General features: G+C 44.1%; 1 protein-coding gene across 1 annotated transcript in view; it reads right to left on the bottom strand.

Moving 5' to 3' along the window:
- Window positions 1–16534, bottom strand: part of TTC26 (tetratricopeptide repeat domain 26) — a 45290-nt gene that overhangs the window by 3837 nt on the left and 24919 nt on the right. Inside the window, exons 8-16 of the mRNA XM_006861166.1 lie at window positions 16365–16467; window positions 14603–14658; window positions 13097–13150; window positions 11755–11818; window positions 9821–9909; window positions 9552–9635; window positions 5006–5075; window positions 4148–4254; window positions 1925–2058 (exon numbers count right to left, since the gene is read on the bottom strand). Of these exons, the coding sequence (XP_006861228.1) occupies window positions 1925–2058; window positions 4148–4254; window positions 5006–5075; window positions 9552–9635; window positions 9821–9909; window positions 11755–11818; window positions 13097–13150; window positions 14603–14658; window positions 16365–16467 (761 nt within the window). The remainder of the gene's footprint in view (window positions 1–1924; window positions 2059–4147; window positions 4255–5005; window positions 5076–9551; window positions 9636–9820; window positions 9910–11754; window positions 11819–13096; window positions 13151–14602; window positions 14659–16364; window positions 16468–16534) is intronic.

Here is a 16534-nt window from a genome sequence, read left to right as displayed (position 1 = left end):
CTGCCTCTTGGTCCAGGTACATACAATCCTTCAATACATCAAGTCAAGGCTTGAATTCTTCTTCAGTTCTTTCAGCTTGAGAAATGCTAAGAGTGTTCTTCCCTTTTGGCTTTCTAACTCCAGGTCTTTGTGCATTTCATACTTGACTTTGTCTTCTCGAGCTGCTCTTTGAAGTCTTCCGTTTAACTCTTGTATTTCATCATTTTTCTTTTGTTTTAGCTATACTCTACATTCAAGAGTACGCTTCAGTTTCTTCTGATATCCACTTTGGTATTTTCTTTCTTTCCTGTCTTTTTAGGGATATTTTGCTTTTTTCATGTATCATATTCTTGATGTCATTCCAAAACTCATCTGGTCTCTGGTATTAGTATTCAATATGCCAAATCTGTTCTTCAGATGGTCTCTAAAGTCAGGTGAGCTACACAACAGGTTATATTTTGGCTCTTGTGGATTTGTTTTAATTTTCTTCAGCTTCAGCCTAAACTTGCTGTTGATGATATGAGCATGTGATGGTCTACTCTACAGTTGGCCTCTGGCCTCATTTTGACTGACAGCTTTGCCATCGTCTCTTTCCACAGATGTTGTCAATTTGATTCCTACAATTCCACGTGGCAAGGTCCACATGAATAGTCACCATTTATATAGTTTAAAATGGTATTTGCAATGGATAAATTGTTGGTCTTGCAAAATTCTATCACGTGATCACCAACATAATTTCTAACACCAAGGTCACACTTTTGACCACAGAGCATTTTTGTTTGTTTCTGACTTGCACATTCCAATCCCCAGTAGTTATCAATGCATCTTGGTTGCTTGTTTGATCAATTTCAGACTTAAGAAATTGGTAGAATTCTTCTGTTTCTTCATCATTGGCTGTAGTGGTTGGAGCAGAAATTTGAATAGCATTAACTGGTCTTCCTTTTAGGTTTATAAATATTATCCAATCACAGACAGCATTGCACTTCAAGGTAGATCTTGAAATTTTTTTTTTTTTTTTGACAATGAGTGTGATGCCATTTTCTTCAATTAAATCATATAACTGTCTAATTCAAAATGGCCAATACTAGTCCATTTCCTAACTAGATGTTAGGCAGGAAAAAAAATATAATCTACAAAGTTACAAAGTTATTTTTAAAAAACTGAATTTAGTTTTAAGTGTTTGAATTTTTGTTACAAAGGAAGCTACAAGCCACTTAATTTCATGTAATCTAGTGCCACAGTATTTCCTGGAATATGAGAAGGTTAAAAAAAAGGAATTATCAGCTATGCTAATAGTGTGACTAGTCTTGGTAGCATGGTAGGTTAAGTATAGGGTTGCTAACTGCAAGGTCAGCACTTCAAACGCACCAGCCACTCTGAGGGAGACGAGTGAGGCTGCGTGCCCCTGTAAACATGTATAACCATGGAACCCTAACTAAGAAGCAATCTACTGTGCGCTGCATGGTCACCATGAGTCAGAATGGGCTCCATGGCAGGGCTCTGGTTGTTTGCTTTTATGCTGATGGGACACTAACTCCATTCTGAACTCTTTGAGGCCTACATTAAAAAACACAAGAAAAAGCCAACAAGCAAAGAAAAGAGTAGAAGAGAGTGGAAGAGGCCTCATCCAAAGTGGAGCTAAAACAGCATTAGGCTCTCTCTGAAAGCGGTCACCAACTCTATGTCTTGAGCATCTACAATTCAGAATGACCTGAGTCTACAAAATAAAAAAAAACATCTCTGGAGGAGAAAACTCACATAAAAACACATGAGGAGAATTCATGGAACGCTGGATTGAAAAGATAATGGAATTTTTCTGCAAACTTTTTGAAGCCCCCATTTTAGGCATCACTGTAAAACATCATTCTAATTCAGAAGACATCATCTGAGCAAACAAGAGACTTCCCAGTAAGACAGAGGCAGGGCTCTGTGCCTCCTTACTTACTTGGGCTCTCTCCCAGCCAGGATCATCTGGAAGATGCCCACGCAGGCGCCTCGCTTGCCTTCCCAGTACTCAGGGTTGGGGTCCAGCCTCTCGAGGACATCAAAGGCCTTGGCTGAGTAGTAAAACTGGCCCATCTGTGTGAAGGAAGGCATTGTGCTGATAAAGATGATGCGGAAGACCCCCACGAGACTGAGGTAGATGGAGTAAGCGCTAAGGCCCCTGACAACACTTTCGTCAGCAAATTAGGTAGACCCCCACCCCATATTAAAACAAGGAAGAGGAAAATCAGTTTTGACTCAGAGCTCCATTTAAGGCAGCTTATCTTCAACCATTCAGTTGTCAACACTGAAAACATTTTCTACATACAGTCAAGCTATGTTGTAATCCACACATTTTGCCAATTCTCCTGATTGTATTAAAATCCAGGGACAAACACTGATGACTGTGATTCAGACTGGGCACATCCTGTAAATGACTATGACCATTTATGTGACCATCATTTGATCAGGTTCAACCTGCGAGGGTGGTTCCCCCTGACCTGGTTCCTAAATTCCCAGAGTGCTCAGATGTATGTGTACTAACAAGGAAATAAAATCTTTTACACAATTGATTTGGACAGATGTCTTTCTCAAGTGTACCACACATTGCCTTAGCTGTGCAGAACATGCTGAGTACGTTAAATTTAGCTTAGATGAGTTTTCTTGATGGGCATCATAAATGTATTAAATGTGTTAGGCGACCTCCATTCCTTCATTTGAGGTTCTAAACACTGGCCAGTCTTGGAAGACTTCAATTATAGTCTTTGTTCTAAGCCTCACAGGGATAATACCACTTTCTTTCTTTTCACTCAAATTCTATTTATACCTTCATTCTTCCTTGCCTCCTCCTTTCTCCCTACCTCATAGGGGTAAAAAGCGTTCGGATTCCCATTCTCCTGTGTTCCCCTTCAAATCTGTCCTGTTGTGAAATAACACACATGCGGAATGGACCACACAACTGTACAGACCAACGACTAATCAGCAGATGAATAAATATGCAACAGCCACCCCGGTCAAGAAACGAATCTGACAGCAAAACGGAAAGTCTGGTGTGGCTGTTCCAACTCCCCGGCCATCAGCTCCTGGCCTTCTTACAGTTTACTGTTAGACCACATCATGGTCAACTGCTCCCTGAGAACCTGCTCTATACATTATTCTTTGTCTTGCTTCTGCTGCCATTACAAGACTCATCTAGATTGTTGGAGGTAGATCTAGTTGAGTTATTTTATAAAAAAACTTATTTTGAGATAACTACAGACTCTCAGGAAGTTACAAAGACAGCAGAGAGAGATCCGATGTACCTTTCACTAGTTTTCCTAGTGGTTACATCCTACATAAGGATAGTACAACAACACATTATCAAACCCCAGAAATGGACATTGATACAATGTGCCTGTGTATGGTTCTATGTCGGAATTCCTGAGGCTAATTGAAAAAAAAAACCAAAAAAAAAAAACCCACACAACACTTTCAATCTACAGAACAAGGCCCCTGGAGAGCGCAAACGACTTGTGTTTCACTGATGACCTGAAGTTTTACAGTTGGAACCGACCCAGCAGTAAGTTCTGTGAAAGGAAGGCCCTCAAGACCTGTTTGTGTTATTATGCCCACCAAGAAAACCATAAGCAGCAGGTCTACTCTGTACATATGGGGTTGTTATGAGTCAGAGCCGACTCGATAGCAACTAATAACAATCCATCAGACAGAACCCCAAACTCCCCTCTCCTCGATTCTCTCAACTCCCTAACACTCACACTGGCACACATGCACTCGGCCAGCCCTTTATTTTGCAAGGTTAGATTTGCAACCCCCACTTTACTTCTTTTCCTGGGTAATTTCATTTTTGCTCAGGGCTTCAATGATTGCTTAAATGCTAAGGCCTCCCAGTCTATGTCTCTATATGGCAGGGGCCAGTTTTCTCGAACTTTAGAATCAATTTGCCAATGGGCTCAAGCGTAACAAAGATTGTGAGGTTGGCCCAAGACTGGGCAGTGTTTCGTTCTTCTGTGAATAAGGTCTGTAAGTCGGAGCAAACTCGACGGCCTCTAATAACAAGCACATCGCTTTAGAAATCTGTGACCTCCTCCCCAAGTCATGATGTCACATGCAGATAAACACCTAAAAGGGGGTAAAGGTAGCCTCCTGGAGAGACCTGCTTCTCTGACGTCCCCTCCTGTAGACGCACCTTGTAGCAGTCATTCGCGATGAGCTGTAAGAGGCTGAAGGACTCGCCTGACGTTTCCATCTTGAGATAGAGCTCCCAGGCCAGTCTGGGTTTCTTATTCATGATGTCTGCCGAAAGAAACAGAGTTCTGCCTTCTAAATGGACAGAGAGTCACTCCTTCATCTTGCTTCTTTGTGCATCTGGGCTTACAGTTCCAATACACAAAGCCATGGTAGACTATGCTTACCTCCCATGGGAAGCAGTGGTGGACTACGCCTCGTATGGACAGCTTACAATGCTAGTACTAAGTTGGTTTACCACCAGAATTCTACTGTGTGTGAACTGTTTACGCTAGAATGCCACAGAATCCTGTCTTTTTAGATCTCCAGTGGTTCTCATTCTGCTCATTCACTTAACAAGACAGTGGCCATTCATTCGACCCCACTCACAAAGCTCATCCTCCTTTAGAATGTCTGACTGTTAAAACTTCCAGGGATCACTTTACATCTGAGTAAAATAAAGAGGAGAAAGAAGAGAGGGAGGGGGCAAACGAGCAAGAGAAAGAAAGAAAGACCGTGTGGGCTGGAACATTCACAAAACACATACAAGGCAGGCATTTCCCACCTCACAGGCCTGCACCTCAGCGACAAGGTACAGGTAGTGTCCCGGGGTCATTCCACACAGGCCACTGCACACGGAGGTTCGGGAAATGCTAGCAGGGCTGAAGGAAGCGCCTGGCATCTCAAAAGCACAAGCCCATCACTGAGTAAATGACTGGAAGCCTGGGTGAGCAGCATGACCACGCTTCCTTTCAGTGTTTACACATTCTGCACAAGACCCTTAGCATCGGCCAGAGTCATTCCCTCTGAGGGTACTCACAGCACCGAGCCAGCCAACTGAGGTAAATGTAGTCACTCTTCATCTTCTCACTCTGGATCAGGAGGAACACCTGCAGGAAGGGAAGGAAGGGAGGAAACATGAAGAGGCTTTTGCAGTAAAAAAATAGTTATGACCAGTTTGATGACACAGGATGAGCAGTGGACTGACTGCAAGGTCAGTGATTCGAACCTACCAGCTGCTCCTTGAAACCCCATACAGGGTCGTTATGAGTAGGAACTGATTCAACGGCACTTAACAACAACAACGTTCTGTAAGAGCCCAATTTCTACATGGCTTTTAAGCGTCTTAGTTCTCCCTCTGCTGTGAGCTGCCTTCCACGTCGACCCCAGTACCTTCACTGTACCAGACGTTTACTGAAGGTTCCATGAAGACAGGGCCCTTCTCTGTAATTGTCATAGATTTCCAGAGTGCTAGCAAATGGAACATGCTTGATGGAGGGGATAAGTGGACTTCCTCAGAGACTCTGATTGAAGGAGCTCTTATTTATTGCTTTAAAAATATGTGAGGTTAAGAAACACAACCACCTCAGATTAGCTTGATATTTTAACAAGGGAAAATCAATGCTGGACAAATATTCCAAGGACTTAGTCTTCCCACAGCGCACAAGGCTTTAGAAGTACGCTTTTGTGAGAGCAATATTGGATATCCAAAGTCTTTTTTTCTTTTATTCTGGGTTGGAGTTATGGTTTCAATAACCAGGGCAATTGAAAAGCGAGGGGTCCGAAATCAGAGGAGATAATGACACGGTCTCCACTCTCTCTCCTAAAGGACAAAGATATCTCGGCCACTCTTCTCAAGCCCTAAACAGAAGCTGCAGTGTTTCCCCCTACATATGCCTTTTCAAATAATTCTTTGAATATACATTTTCATATGCTCGTGAAACTAAAAGATGTGTCCCTGGTAATACAAATATTTCCTTACGTTGTAAGCTTGATACCAACTGGGAGTCTCATTAGACTCTCCAGGGGCGTGGCAATAGCAGAGAACAGGAAATAAAATTCCTCCATGCTAACTCTGTAAATGGTTCACAAGTACACGAGAGCTTCAGGGTGAGATCAGAGAGCAAATAGAATTCATGTGTTTTTAGGGCCTCGGAACCGACTCTCGTGGCATTCCACCACCACCATCAGAGGGTGCTACAGGAGCCCTGGATGCGTAGTGGGTTACGAGCTGGGCTGCTACCCTCAAGGTCAGTTGTTTGAATCTACTCACTCCGTGGGAGAAAGATGAGGCTTTCTGCTCCTGTAAAGGTTCATAGTCTTAGAAAGCCTATCCAGAGTGTGGTAAATCAGAACTGACTCAGTGGCAACCCCATCACCACCAGAGCGTTGCGAGGGAGTCCTGGTGCAGAGCTGTAGTGTAAGCACTAACCTGTTAACCACAGGCCGGCAGTTCAAACCCACCAGCTGCCCCTTGGAAACCCAACACAGGGTCGCTATGAGGAGGACCTGACTCGACGGCACAGGGTGGGGAACTTCTACCCCTGGATAGTTGTCGTGTACAGTACAGTAAAAATTGTCTTTTTATAAAACAAAAAATATGAGTAAGGAATAAAGAATAAGAAGCAACTAATAAATGTGTACCCACAACTAACTTGAAGAAAAAAAGAAGAAACTCCTCCAGAAACCACAATTGCCATTACCTTTGAAGTTTTTAGGATGCTTCCTCCTGGTCCTGTCTCACCCACTGCCCCTCTTCGAAATCATGTCACCTGACCTGTGTGTTTACAATTCTCTTCTCATCTTTACAGCTTACCATGTTTACTTATTACAACATTACTCTTCAGGTTTGTGATTTTGAACTTTATATAAATAAAACCAGACTACAGAACTCTTCTAGATACGTTTATTCTTGCACTCATCACTATGATCCTGAGCCTGACTGATTCACTTAGAATTCATTCAGCGAAAAATGTATTGAATTCTTACTAAGTACCAGGTAATATAAGCATTTGGATATACTAGTGCACAAAGCAGACAAAACCTGCTGCCTTATGTTCCAGTTAGAGAAGCCAGATAGCAATAAACATCAGTATAGTACATGGGAATGCAGTGGCTCTGTAAGATAAGCACTAGACTGTGAACCACAATGCTGGCGGCTTAAAGCCCACAGCCACATGGCAGGAGAAAGATGAGGCTTTCTGCTAGACAGCCTTGGAAGCCCTAGACAGTGTCGCTATGTGTCAGAACCGACTCACCGGCACTTAAGGACAACAACATATTACATAGGCAAAGATCCCTTATACAGAACACAAAACTTTGTTGCTATCCATAAAAGAAAAATATTTAAAAACTGGACTACATAAAAGCATATATTTTCCTTTCATTAAAAGATACCAATTAAGAAAGTGAAGAGGTAAGCAACTTGGGCAGAAGACCTGAATAGGAATTTCATAAAAGAGAATGTTCAGGAGACAAAAAACATGAAAAGGAACTTGTCACACTAGTAATCAGGGAGTAACTTATCTCATAATAATGAGGGGATTCAGAGAGTTTGTGGAAAAAATGTCAGTATCTTTTCATTCCACTTTCCCACAAACTTTTTGAAGCCCCATGTACAGTACCGCTACATGTCCATCACAATGACTAAACTGAAAAAAGTAAGAAAACAAAACAGACAGCATCAAGTGTTGACAAAGATGTGGAGTAACTGGAACTCACACACTACTGGTGTTGTCTATTTGGCCACATCCACTAAAGCTAAGCACACACTCCCTATGACCCCAAACTCGGATATTAGGCATACTCCTCTTCTAGCCACACGCCCAATGGTAATGCATACTGCAGAGCACTGAAGTATTTCAGATGTCTCTTCTTCCCATAGTCTTTGTACCTCCCACCCAACGACATTTTGGCCCTGCTAGGTCTGGGTGAGAGAGGTGGGAGAAGACAATGGTAGCATGACATGATTTCACTGTGGATAGTAACAGAGTTCACTGTAATTGTGAACACTTGGAACTCTAACGTGGGCTTAAATGAGCCATCTCAGAAGCAGGAGGGGAATCCGCTACCATCAGGGAGAAAGAGCCAGGAGTAGAGCACAAAGATTCACTGTGCAAAGATTTGGACCCAGAGATCTTTGCACAGTGAACCTCCTTGATCCACAGACAGAAAGATGTGACCCCAGAGGAGTGGTGGCAGCAGAATAAAAAATCAGAGCACGAGATCGAGCACCGGGCTTCCCACACAGAGCAGGCAAAGACTGAGCAGTGGGATTCCCACACAGAGCAGGCAAAGACTGAGCAGTGGGATTCCCACACACTGAGCAAAGATGAGTGACTCTGGGCAGAAGGCTTGATTGCAGAGTAGGGTGCCTCTAAACGCTTAATTAGGGGTGAGGTTTGCTGACCCATGGAGTAGAGCTGAGTGCCTTCAGGCTGAGGCTGATGGTGGAGTGGTGTGTTCCCTGGGTGTTTCTCAGCAGCCCTGAAAGAGCTTTGTTGACACTGGTGGGGAAGAGAGAGGCCTGCCTGTGGGCATGGTTGAGGAGAGGCAGGCTGTCCTGACTGGAACAACTATGCCTGAGCAATTTTGATCCTGTCCGGGGGTGGCGCTGTGGGTTAATGCACTGGGCTACAAAGTCGGTTTGAACTGCAAGGTTGGAGGTTCAAGCTCACCAGCTGCTCTTGGGAAACCCTATAAAGGGTCACTTTGGGTTGGAACTGACTTGAGGCTCTTAAAACAACAACAACTTCCCTGATAAACCCCATAACTGAGTATGGTGTCTGAGTTCTGTGTGGCTGTTACAATGAATTATTGAACCCACTTGAGAGACCTGTGGGGGAATAGTTGGTGCCATATTTTTGCACATATGTATGCTCACTAATGGACAAGTACAAGAATGTTCATGAGAACAATACTTACAATATTGTCAAAACCTGGAAATAAACCAAAGGTTGCTTTATAGGAGCATGGATTAAAACTGTTGAGAACGACACAGTCATGAGAATGAATGAAAAGGAGCTATAAGCAACAACATGGATGGACTTTATTGTGGATGAATCTCACAGATAAAATGCTGAATGAAAGATGCCATATATAATGGCACATGCCAGGTGATCCCATAGATACAATTTTCAAATTCAGACCAAGCAATCTATGGAATTAGAAGTCAAGACAGTGGTTAGCTTTGTGGGGAAGGGCAGTCACTCAAAGGGAGCAAAGACTAGAAATATAAAAGAGGGTTTTGAAAACATTTTCTTTTATGATCTAAGTACTAGCTATATGGGTGTATTCACTTTATGAAAATTCATGGAAAGTTATGGTGGCACTGTGGAGTCCTGATGTGACACAATAGGATAAGCACTGGACTACTGACTGTAAGGTCAGCAGTTCAGACCAGCTGCTCCTTGTAAACCCCATACAAGGTCACTGTGAGTTGGAACCAACTCGATGGCACTTAACAAGAAGAACAAAAGATATCTTAAAGAATCCTTTACTCTTGCCCATATTATTTCAGTGAGAGAAAGACACACAAGGACGCTTTCTGACAGAGGCTTGCAGACGCTTTCAAAGCAGGTACCCACCTCCTCACCCTCGCTGGTATTGCCTGTTGCAGCTTTAGCTTGTGCATAATTAAAGTTAAAGATGTCATCATTGTAGAAGTAACTCTGCAAACCAGTCCAAGAAGAAGCCACGTTGGAAGTTAACATATGAAACATAAAAAACACTCGTTATACCAGAGAAACACAAAAATGACAGTCAGGGAGCAGCGGGTGCCAGGAATCCCACAAAGCAACATGGTCAGTTCTGAGAGCAGCTCATTTCCTCAGCCCCATCACAGACAGCCCCTGACCTTAAATGAGTTGAGGTAAATCAAGACATCATCAAATTGCTTCAGCAGGAAGAAGCATGAGGCCATGCACTGCCTTCCGGGGATCGTATCTGCAACAAGGGAGAGACAGCACGTGCTCACCAAGGAAAAGTTCTCTGCAACTGCAATCGGAGTGGTTTCATACAGGCACACATCATACAGGCTTCGTCATACAGACACGCTTCATACAGGCATGCATCTTAGAGGCACATGTCATACAGACATGCTTCCTTTATACAGGCACACGTCACACAGGCATGCATCATACAGGCACACATCACACAGACACACGTCATACAGGGACACGTCATACAGGCACACGTCACACAGGCACACATCACACAGGGACACGTCATACAGGGACACATCACACAGGCACACATCATACAGGCACACTTCATACAGGCACACGTCATACAGGCATGCTTCACTGTGCTGCACTGCACAGATGGGGCACTGCTGCTTTCTGAAAAACATACTGAAGGTTTGTGGCAACCGTGCATCTCTGGGTCCCGTTGTGGTCATTCTCACGTTTCACACCCTTCCACCATGCTACCACACACTTCAGACTGCAGTAGAGTCTGCCCATCACTGAGAAACCAAAATATTTGTGTGCCTTGCTTTATCAAGGTGCTCTGAGCTGAACCTTCAATATCCCCAAGATCCTTCTAGATTCTGAACAGATTTTGGCTGGGGGTGGGGGGCTAGAATTCAGCATCATGGAAGAGGCAGGGCACCTAAGTGGCCCATCTAAAGTGAGCTCTGTGTGTCACACTCAGCCACTGACACACTCAGTCTCGGGCCCCCTGTTCACGATGATTTCATGAGATCATCAATTCATTTATGACATGTCCAACTTGTTTCTCTCCCTCAGACTGGAAGCTCCACATGGGGGCTGGGGGCTGGCTTTTGTTTGTTTTGTTTATTGCTGTATACCCATCACCTCAGTGCACTCTGTTGCATAAATGAAATGAAGGAGAACATTAAACAAACTGTCAGCAAAACATTGGAAAGAAAACAAATATTCACAGACAAGTGCCCCAGGCAACCATGCAGGTCACACTGGCCACCTGTCAGCCTTCTAGCAGTCGGGATCAAATTGGAGGAAATCCCTACTCTGATTATAAAAAACAAAGCCACACTACTACTAGTGGAAAAAGAGGATTAGGTGATGATTCGATAACTAAGTTCTAGCGTGGCAGTGTTGGGTCAGCACTGGCTGCTAACCACAAGGCCAGTGGTTCAAACCCACCAGCTGCTCCTCATAAACCCTGTATAGTGTTGCTATGCGTCAGAACTGATCCAACAGCACACAACAACAAATTCTGTAACGGAGAGATTGGAAAGCAGTTTCTAAGCTTGGAACCCATGTAAGAAAGCTTTAGAGAAGAGATGTTGTTAAGTGCTGTTGAGTCAGTTCGCACTCACAGCAACCCTGTATTGGGTTTCTAAGGGGTGGCTGGTGGATTTGAACTGCCAACTTTGTGGTTAGTGTTCAAGTGCTTATCCTACAGTGCCACACTAGGACTGTTACACTTGCCTGGATAAAATGGTAACACTTTCCTATCAGGAGAAAAAAGTACTACAAAGTCAAAAGGCAAATGAATGAGCCACCAGAGAGGAACATGTGCAACAAGACAAATGTGAATGTCCATGCAAGTGTTGACAAAGCTTAAAACTCATAGTGAAAATAAGATTACCCCAAGATGAGCCGTCCCTCGTGAAGTAAAGAACACATTCATCGTCCTGTATCATTCTCTCAGCCCCCATTAGCTGAGATACTGCTGGCGGGGGGGAGGGGGGGGCAGTCCAACCTTCTTTCCGATTCCGACCTCCCTCTATGTAAGGGGATCCCCACAGGCAGACATGCCCCTGGGCAGAGAACCCGAGCTCCCAAGTCCAGCTTGCAGACCTACCACATTCACTAGCCGATCCTCCCACCAGCTGGAAGAACTGCTGCGCAATTTTCATATGGTCCCTCTGAAAAACAAAGCAGAGCTGGCTGTGTGTGTGTGTGTGTGTGTGTGTGTAAAACGACTTCACTTGCATGACACTTGAAGGTTTTGACATGTTGGTCAAGAGTCCACATATACTTTTGCTAAATGTTGACAAAAACAATACTAATTCTTATGAGCATAAACAATCGGAAAATGATCATCTGAAACAAAAGTAGAACCTACTCAGAGTCAGACAAAAGATGAAAACAATGCCAATTCCATGTGAATAGTACCTTTCTTAGCTGAACTCGCTCAACGACTCATTCAAAAAATATTGTGTGGCAGACCCGTGTGGCAGACCCGGCAGGAGGGGCTACAGCTGTGACCGCAAATATCTATGAATGAAAAGTTTGTTCTGAACAACTATTTACGGGAGTGAGCTGGGGGTGTCCTACTTTGCTCCAAAAAGGTGGCCCTGGTGGTACAGTGAGTCAAGCCCTTAGTTGTTAACCACAAGGCTGCCTGTTTGAACCCAGCAGCGGCTCTGAGGGAGGAGGAAGAGGCTGTCTGCTTCCAAACAGATTTACAGCCTCAGGAAGCCTGTCCTCTCACTACTGGGTCACGTGTCGGAATCAACCTGACAGCAGTGCGGTTGGTGGGCGTTGTTACTGGGTTTACTTGAACAAAGGCCCTGGGGACACAGTGGTTGAGTGCTCAGCTGCTAATTGAAAGGTCTGTGGTTCAAATCCACCAGCTGCTCTGAGGGACGAAGTCTGCTTTGCTAAAGCTGACAGCTGTGGAAACCCAGTGGGACAGTTCCACTCTGCCTTCTAGGGGTTGCTTGCTGCGAGTCGGAATTCAACTTGATGGCGATGGTTCCGTTGTTTCAAAAAGCGTTGAACAAACAGCATGTTAAGTAAGAGCTTGTCTTTAGACAGTGTTTATGAAAAACGTTCCCAGATAAGCACTGATCCCCAAGTTATAACTGACGAAATGATAGCTGGGAGAGGGCCAAGGCTAGGAAATCGGCCAGCCCTGCAATTCACAGTGCGGCAGCGGGGGGCCGGCTGCTGTACCCCTTGGATATGAGGCTCTTCTCAGATCAAGAAACCACTCTTAGCATAGCTCAAACTGCTGCTGCCTTTTTACCCCCTTCAAATAACATATGACTCTTCAAATATAAAATCTGGTTGGGGGATTTGGATAAATGAAAGAAATCACAAAAGAATTCTGTTGTAAGCTTACTGCTGACCACATCTGATACACAGTTTGATCTTTTCCACACACGATAACTTTGCGAACTACAGAACCAGTGACTCACCGACCCCATTTCCTGGCCCAGGGCTGCATTGACCACTCCTTTGAGGATATACTCCTGGAAACATGGAAAAACACAGATGAATCTGAGAGGAATGTTGGGCCGTGAGCTACATCTGTCCTGCTAATTCTCTGTATTGTCTCCATCCTTGGTACAGACTTGCAAAAGCTGCCCAGAGTCACTTTTCTCTGTTCTATCCCTGGTTTAAATGACTGGATTAGGAGGAGGCTTTCCATTGAACAGAACAGAATTCACCAGGCTTGTAAATTCTCAGCTGCAGCTTCCAGGAGATAAGGTTTGTTTCATTTCAGTTCAGTGGGGAATGAAGAGGAAAATGTTTACATAATATTTTTTCACTGTATCAGCCACTGCTATTCTCTGTGACCACATCTATATATGATTTTCCCCTGCCAGCGACTTAGTAACTTTCTCCCCTGGTAATCCTTTCCTTCTGAGGAAAAGGAAAAACCTTCTGATTCCCATGTGTAAGGTACATTCTCTTTTGGAACATGGGGATGCTCTTTCAGCCTTGGTTCAAGTCTTTAATAATGTGCTCCTTGGCAGTTCTACCAGTTAGTACATGGGAGCTGTTCTTAGTTAAAAGAGCTCACGAAAAGAACACGATGAAGGAGCCTGAAGCTTTTAAAACCCGGGCGAAACAGGACATTTCCATCCATTCATTTATTTGCTCAATAAACAGAATGCGCACTATATATCAGCTATGGCACTCGGGGCTGGCCACACAACACAGACACAGTCCCTGACTGCAAGGAACGAACCAACAATCTCTGGTGGGTGAAAGACACATTCCAGAGTTATACCAATGAGCTAAGTGTACAGAAACTCCTCACTTATGATGGGGTTCTGCTCCAATCACTCTGTCCTGTCAGTTCCGATGTCACTCAATGACCTCATCCCCTCCCTCCCCCCCCCCATTTTTATTATCAGTCTTTCTGTAAATCTGATCTTTATTTGTCTTTAGGGGTTGCCATGAAAACAATAACATCAGCAAATAACATGTTGCAACATTGTATTACTAATGAGGATATGCAAAAAAAAACCCCAACCAACAGCCATGTAAGGTCAGATGCAACTTGAATACAGTGTAAGTCTACCTAGTTGTTAGTTTCATCACAATACTAGATGTGAATATTCTCACAAGATTTCCAGCCCTTTTACACAAAGGATTATGTAGACATAATCTGAAAAAGTTCAGAGCAACACCATGGTGGTCTTATACTTAGGGTCTCTGCTGGGATTCTAACAAGCAGGAATCTCCTCTAATGTGCCGGTCAGTGAAGTTTCCGACCACTACTGACATTCAGTGCAGTCCTGGTGTGGTGCTTTAGGGTAATAACTGGACTGCAAGGTCGGTTTGAACCACAATGTCAGTGGTTCAAATCTACCAGCCACTCGTCGGAAACCCTATACAGAGTCACTATGAGTCGGAACTGGCAAGACAGCACTGACTTCCAGCAGAACAATACAAATGTAAAACTTCTTGATTACCTGAGGAGTGGTTGGTTCCAGATCCTTAATTAAGGTATAAGCTTCTTGTACATCATCTGAAACATAAGAAGGAATGAGTCACCTAGTCTATGTCCCAGCAAGCTCTCCTGAAGCAGTCCCAGAAGACATACAATCCTCCAGTGCTCAAGCACTCAAGGAATATAGGATGTTTTGATCTGACCTCTAGTTCTCAACCAAGCTCGATGTTGAGTAGCTAAAGATAACCAAATGTCCTTGGACATGAGGCACCAAAGTTATAAGGCACCTAAACATGTTCCAGTTAAGAATGTGAAGTAAATGGTGGTGGTGGTTATGTGCCATGGAGTCGGTGTCAACTCATAGTAACTCTGCATAAGTTTTCTGAGGCTGTAAATTTGTATGGGAGCAGAAAACTTCATCTTTCTCCCACGGAACGGTTGGTAGTTTCGTACTGCTGACCTTGAGGTTAGCAGCCCAACTTGTAACCACTACACTACCAGAGCTCCTTAGATAGTAGATAGAAAAGTATTGTGATAATGGCAATGGATTACAGAAGAAAAATGACCTCCCAAAAAATACACCCAAGTACAATACTTAGGTGTGAAATGGCATTTCATTTGGAATTTGCTTGAAAACATTTCAGCAGGTAAAGGTAAAAAGGACATGACAAATGGAATTTGCAACCACATCACCAATAACCTGTGGATGGTTATATATGTACATTACATATCTATATACGTGCTCTTGTTGTAAAGTGCTGTGGAGTCAGTTCCAACTCATAGCGACCCTGGATAGGGTTTCCGAGGAGCAGCTGGTGGGTTTGAACTGCAGACTTTGTTGTTTGCAGTCCAGTGCTGATCCACAGAGCCACACCAGGAGTCCTACACGTGTGTCATGTATGCACAGACAATCTATGCATATGTGCATATGTGTGAATGCACTGTTGTTTGTTGTTGTGTGCTGCTGTGGCCTTGTGGATAGTGCGGTCAGTAGTCCAGCATGTTCACCCACAGCGCCACAGGACTCCACAGCCACACAATCAAAGATGGCGTTAGGAATGTGACGAGCAGTCTGAGCCTTCCTTGGAGGCAGTAACTATCGGTTCTCTTTGAACCATAGCATTTCTCATCAGAGTCTACAAGTACAAAGAAGCAGCCAGGCAGAAAATCGGAGCAAATAAAAACAAATCGAGTTTTTTAAAAAAGACGCAAGGCAGTGGAATGTCCATTATACACAGAGAGAGCAGGAAGAGAAGGAAGAACTGGAAGGGAGGCAAGGAAAACGGAGAGAGAAGGGATAGAGGGAGCAAAGGACAGGAAAACCAGAGGACAGATGACGACCAGCACAGGAGAAGAAAAAGAGGAGAGGCATAAAAATAGCCACCAAGAGTTGTGTCCTGTCCTGTGAAACTGATGCAAATAGGCTTTGGGAAGTAGAGGGCATTTAAAACGTTAAGCAAGCAGTTCATTCACAGAGTGTCACTGTACTTGTGTTCTCCTGTGGGAGCCTGTGTGGTCTAGCACTTAGCTGTCACATCACTAGGGCTCCTTAGAGATGAAAACCAAAACCCTGCTGTCACCGAGTGGGTTCAGGTTCACAGGAGAACCGCCCCACAGGCTCTCCAAGGTTGTCATCAGCTTTACGGAAGCAGACCGTCACATCTTCCTCCCACAGAGCAGCTGGTGGGCTTGAACTGCCGACCCTTCAGTTAGCTGTTGACTACTTAACCACCACCAGGGATCCTATTGGGAGATCAGAGTAGGACCAGAAGAGGTTGGCTTACCTTGGCGAAGGTAGTAAATCACTAAATTTAGCCTCGCTTCAGGGATGACATCAACCAGGGGTGGCAGAACTTGCAAAGCCCCTTCACCTCCTCGGAAAACCACCTAGGGAGAAAGAAGCTATGAGATTACACCAACATGCACTTCTATACTAAAGGCTACGTGATAATGG

Source organism: Chrysochloris asiatica, unplaced genomic scaffold, assembly GCF_000296735.1.
Source record: "Chrysochloris asiatica unplaced genomic scaffold, ChrAsi1.0 scaffold00041, whole genome shotgun sequence".
Classification (NCBI taxonomy): Eukaryota; Metazoa; Chordata; class Mammalia; order Afrosoricida; family Chrysochloridae; genus Chrysochloris; species Chrysochloris asiatica.
Note: the sequence above shows the minus strand (reverse complement) of the source record. Positions and strands in the feature narration are given on the sequence as shown.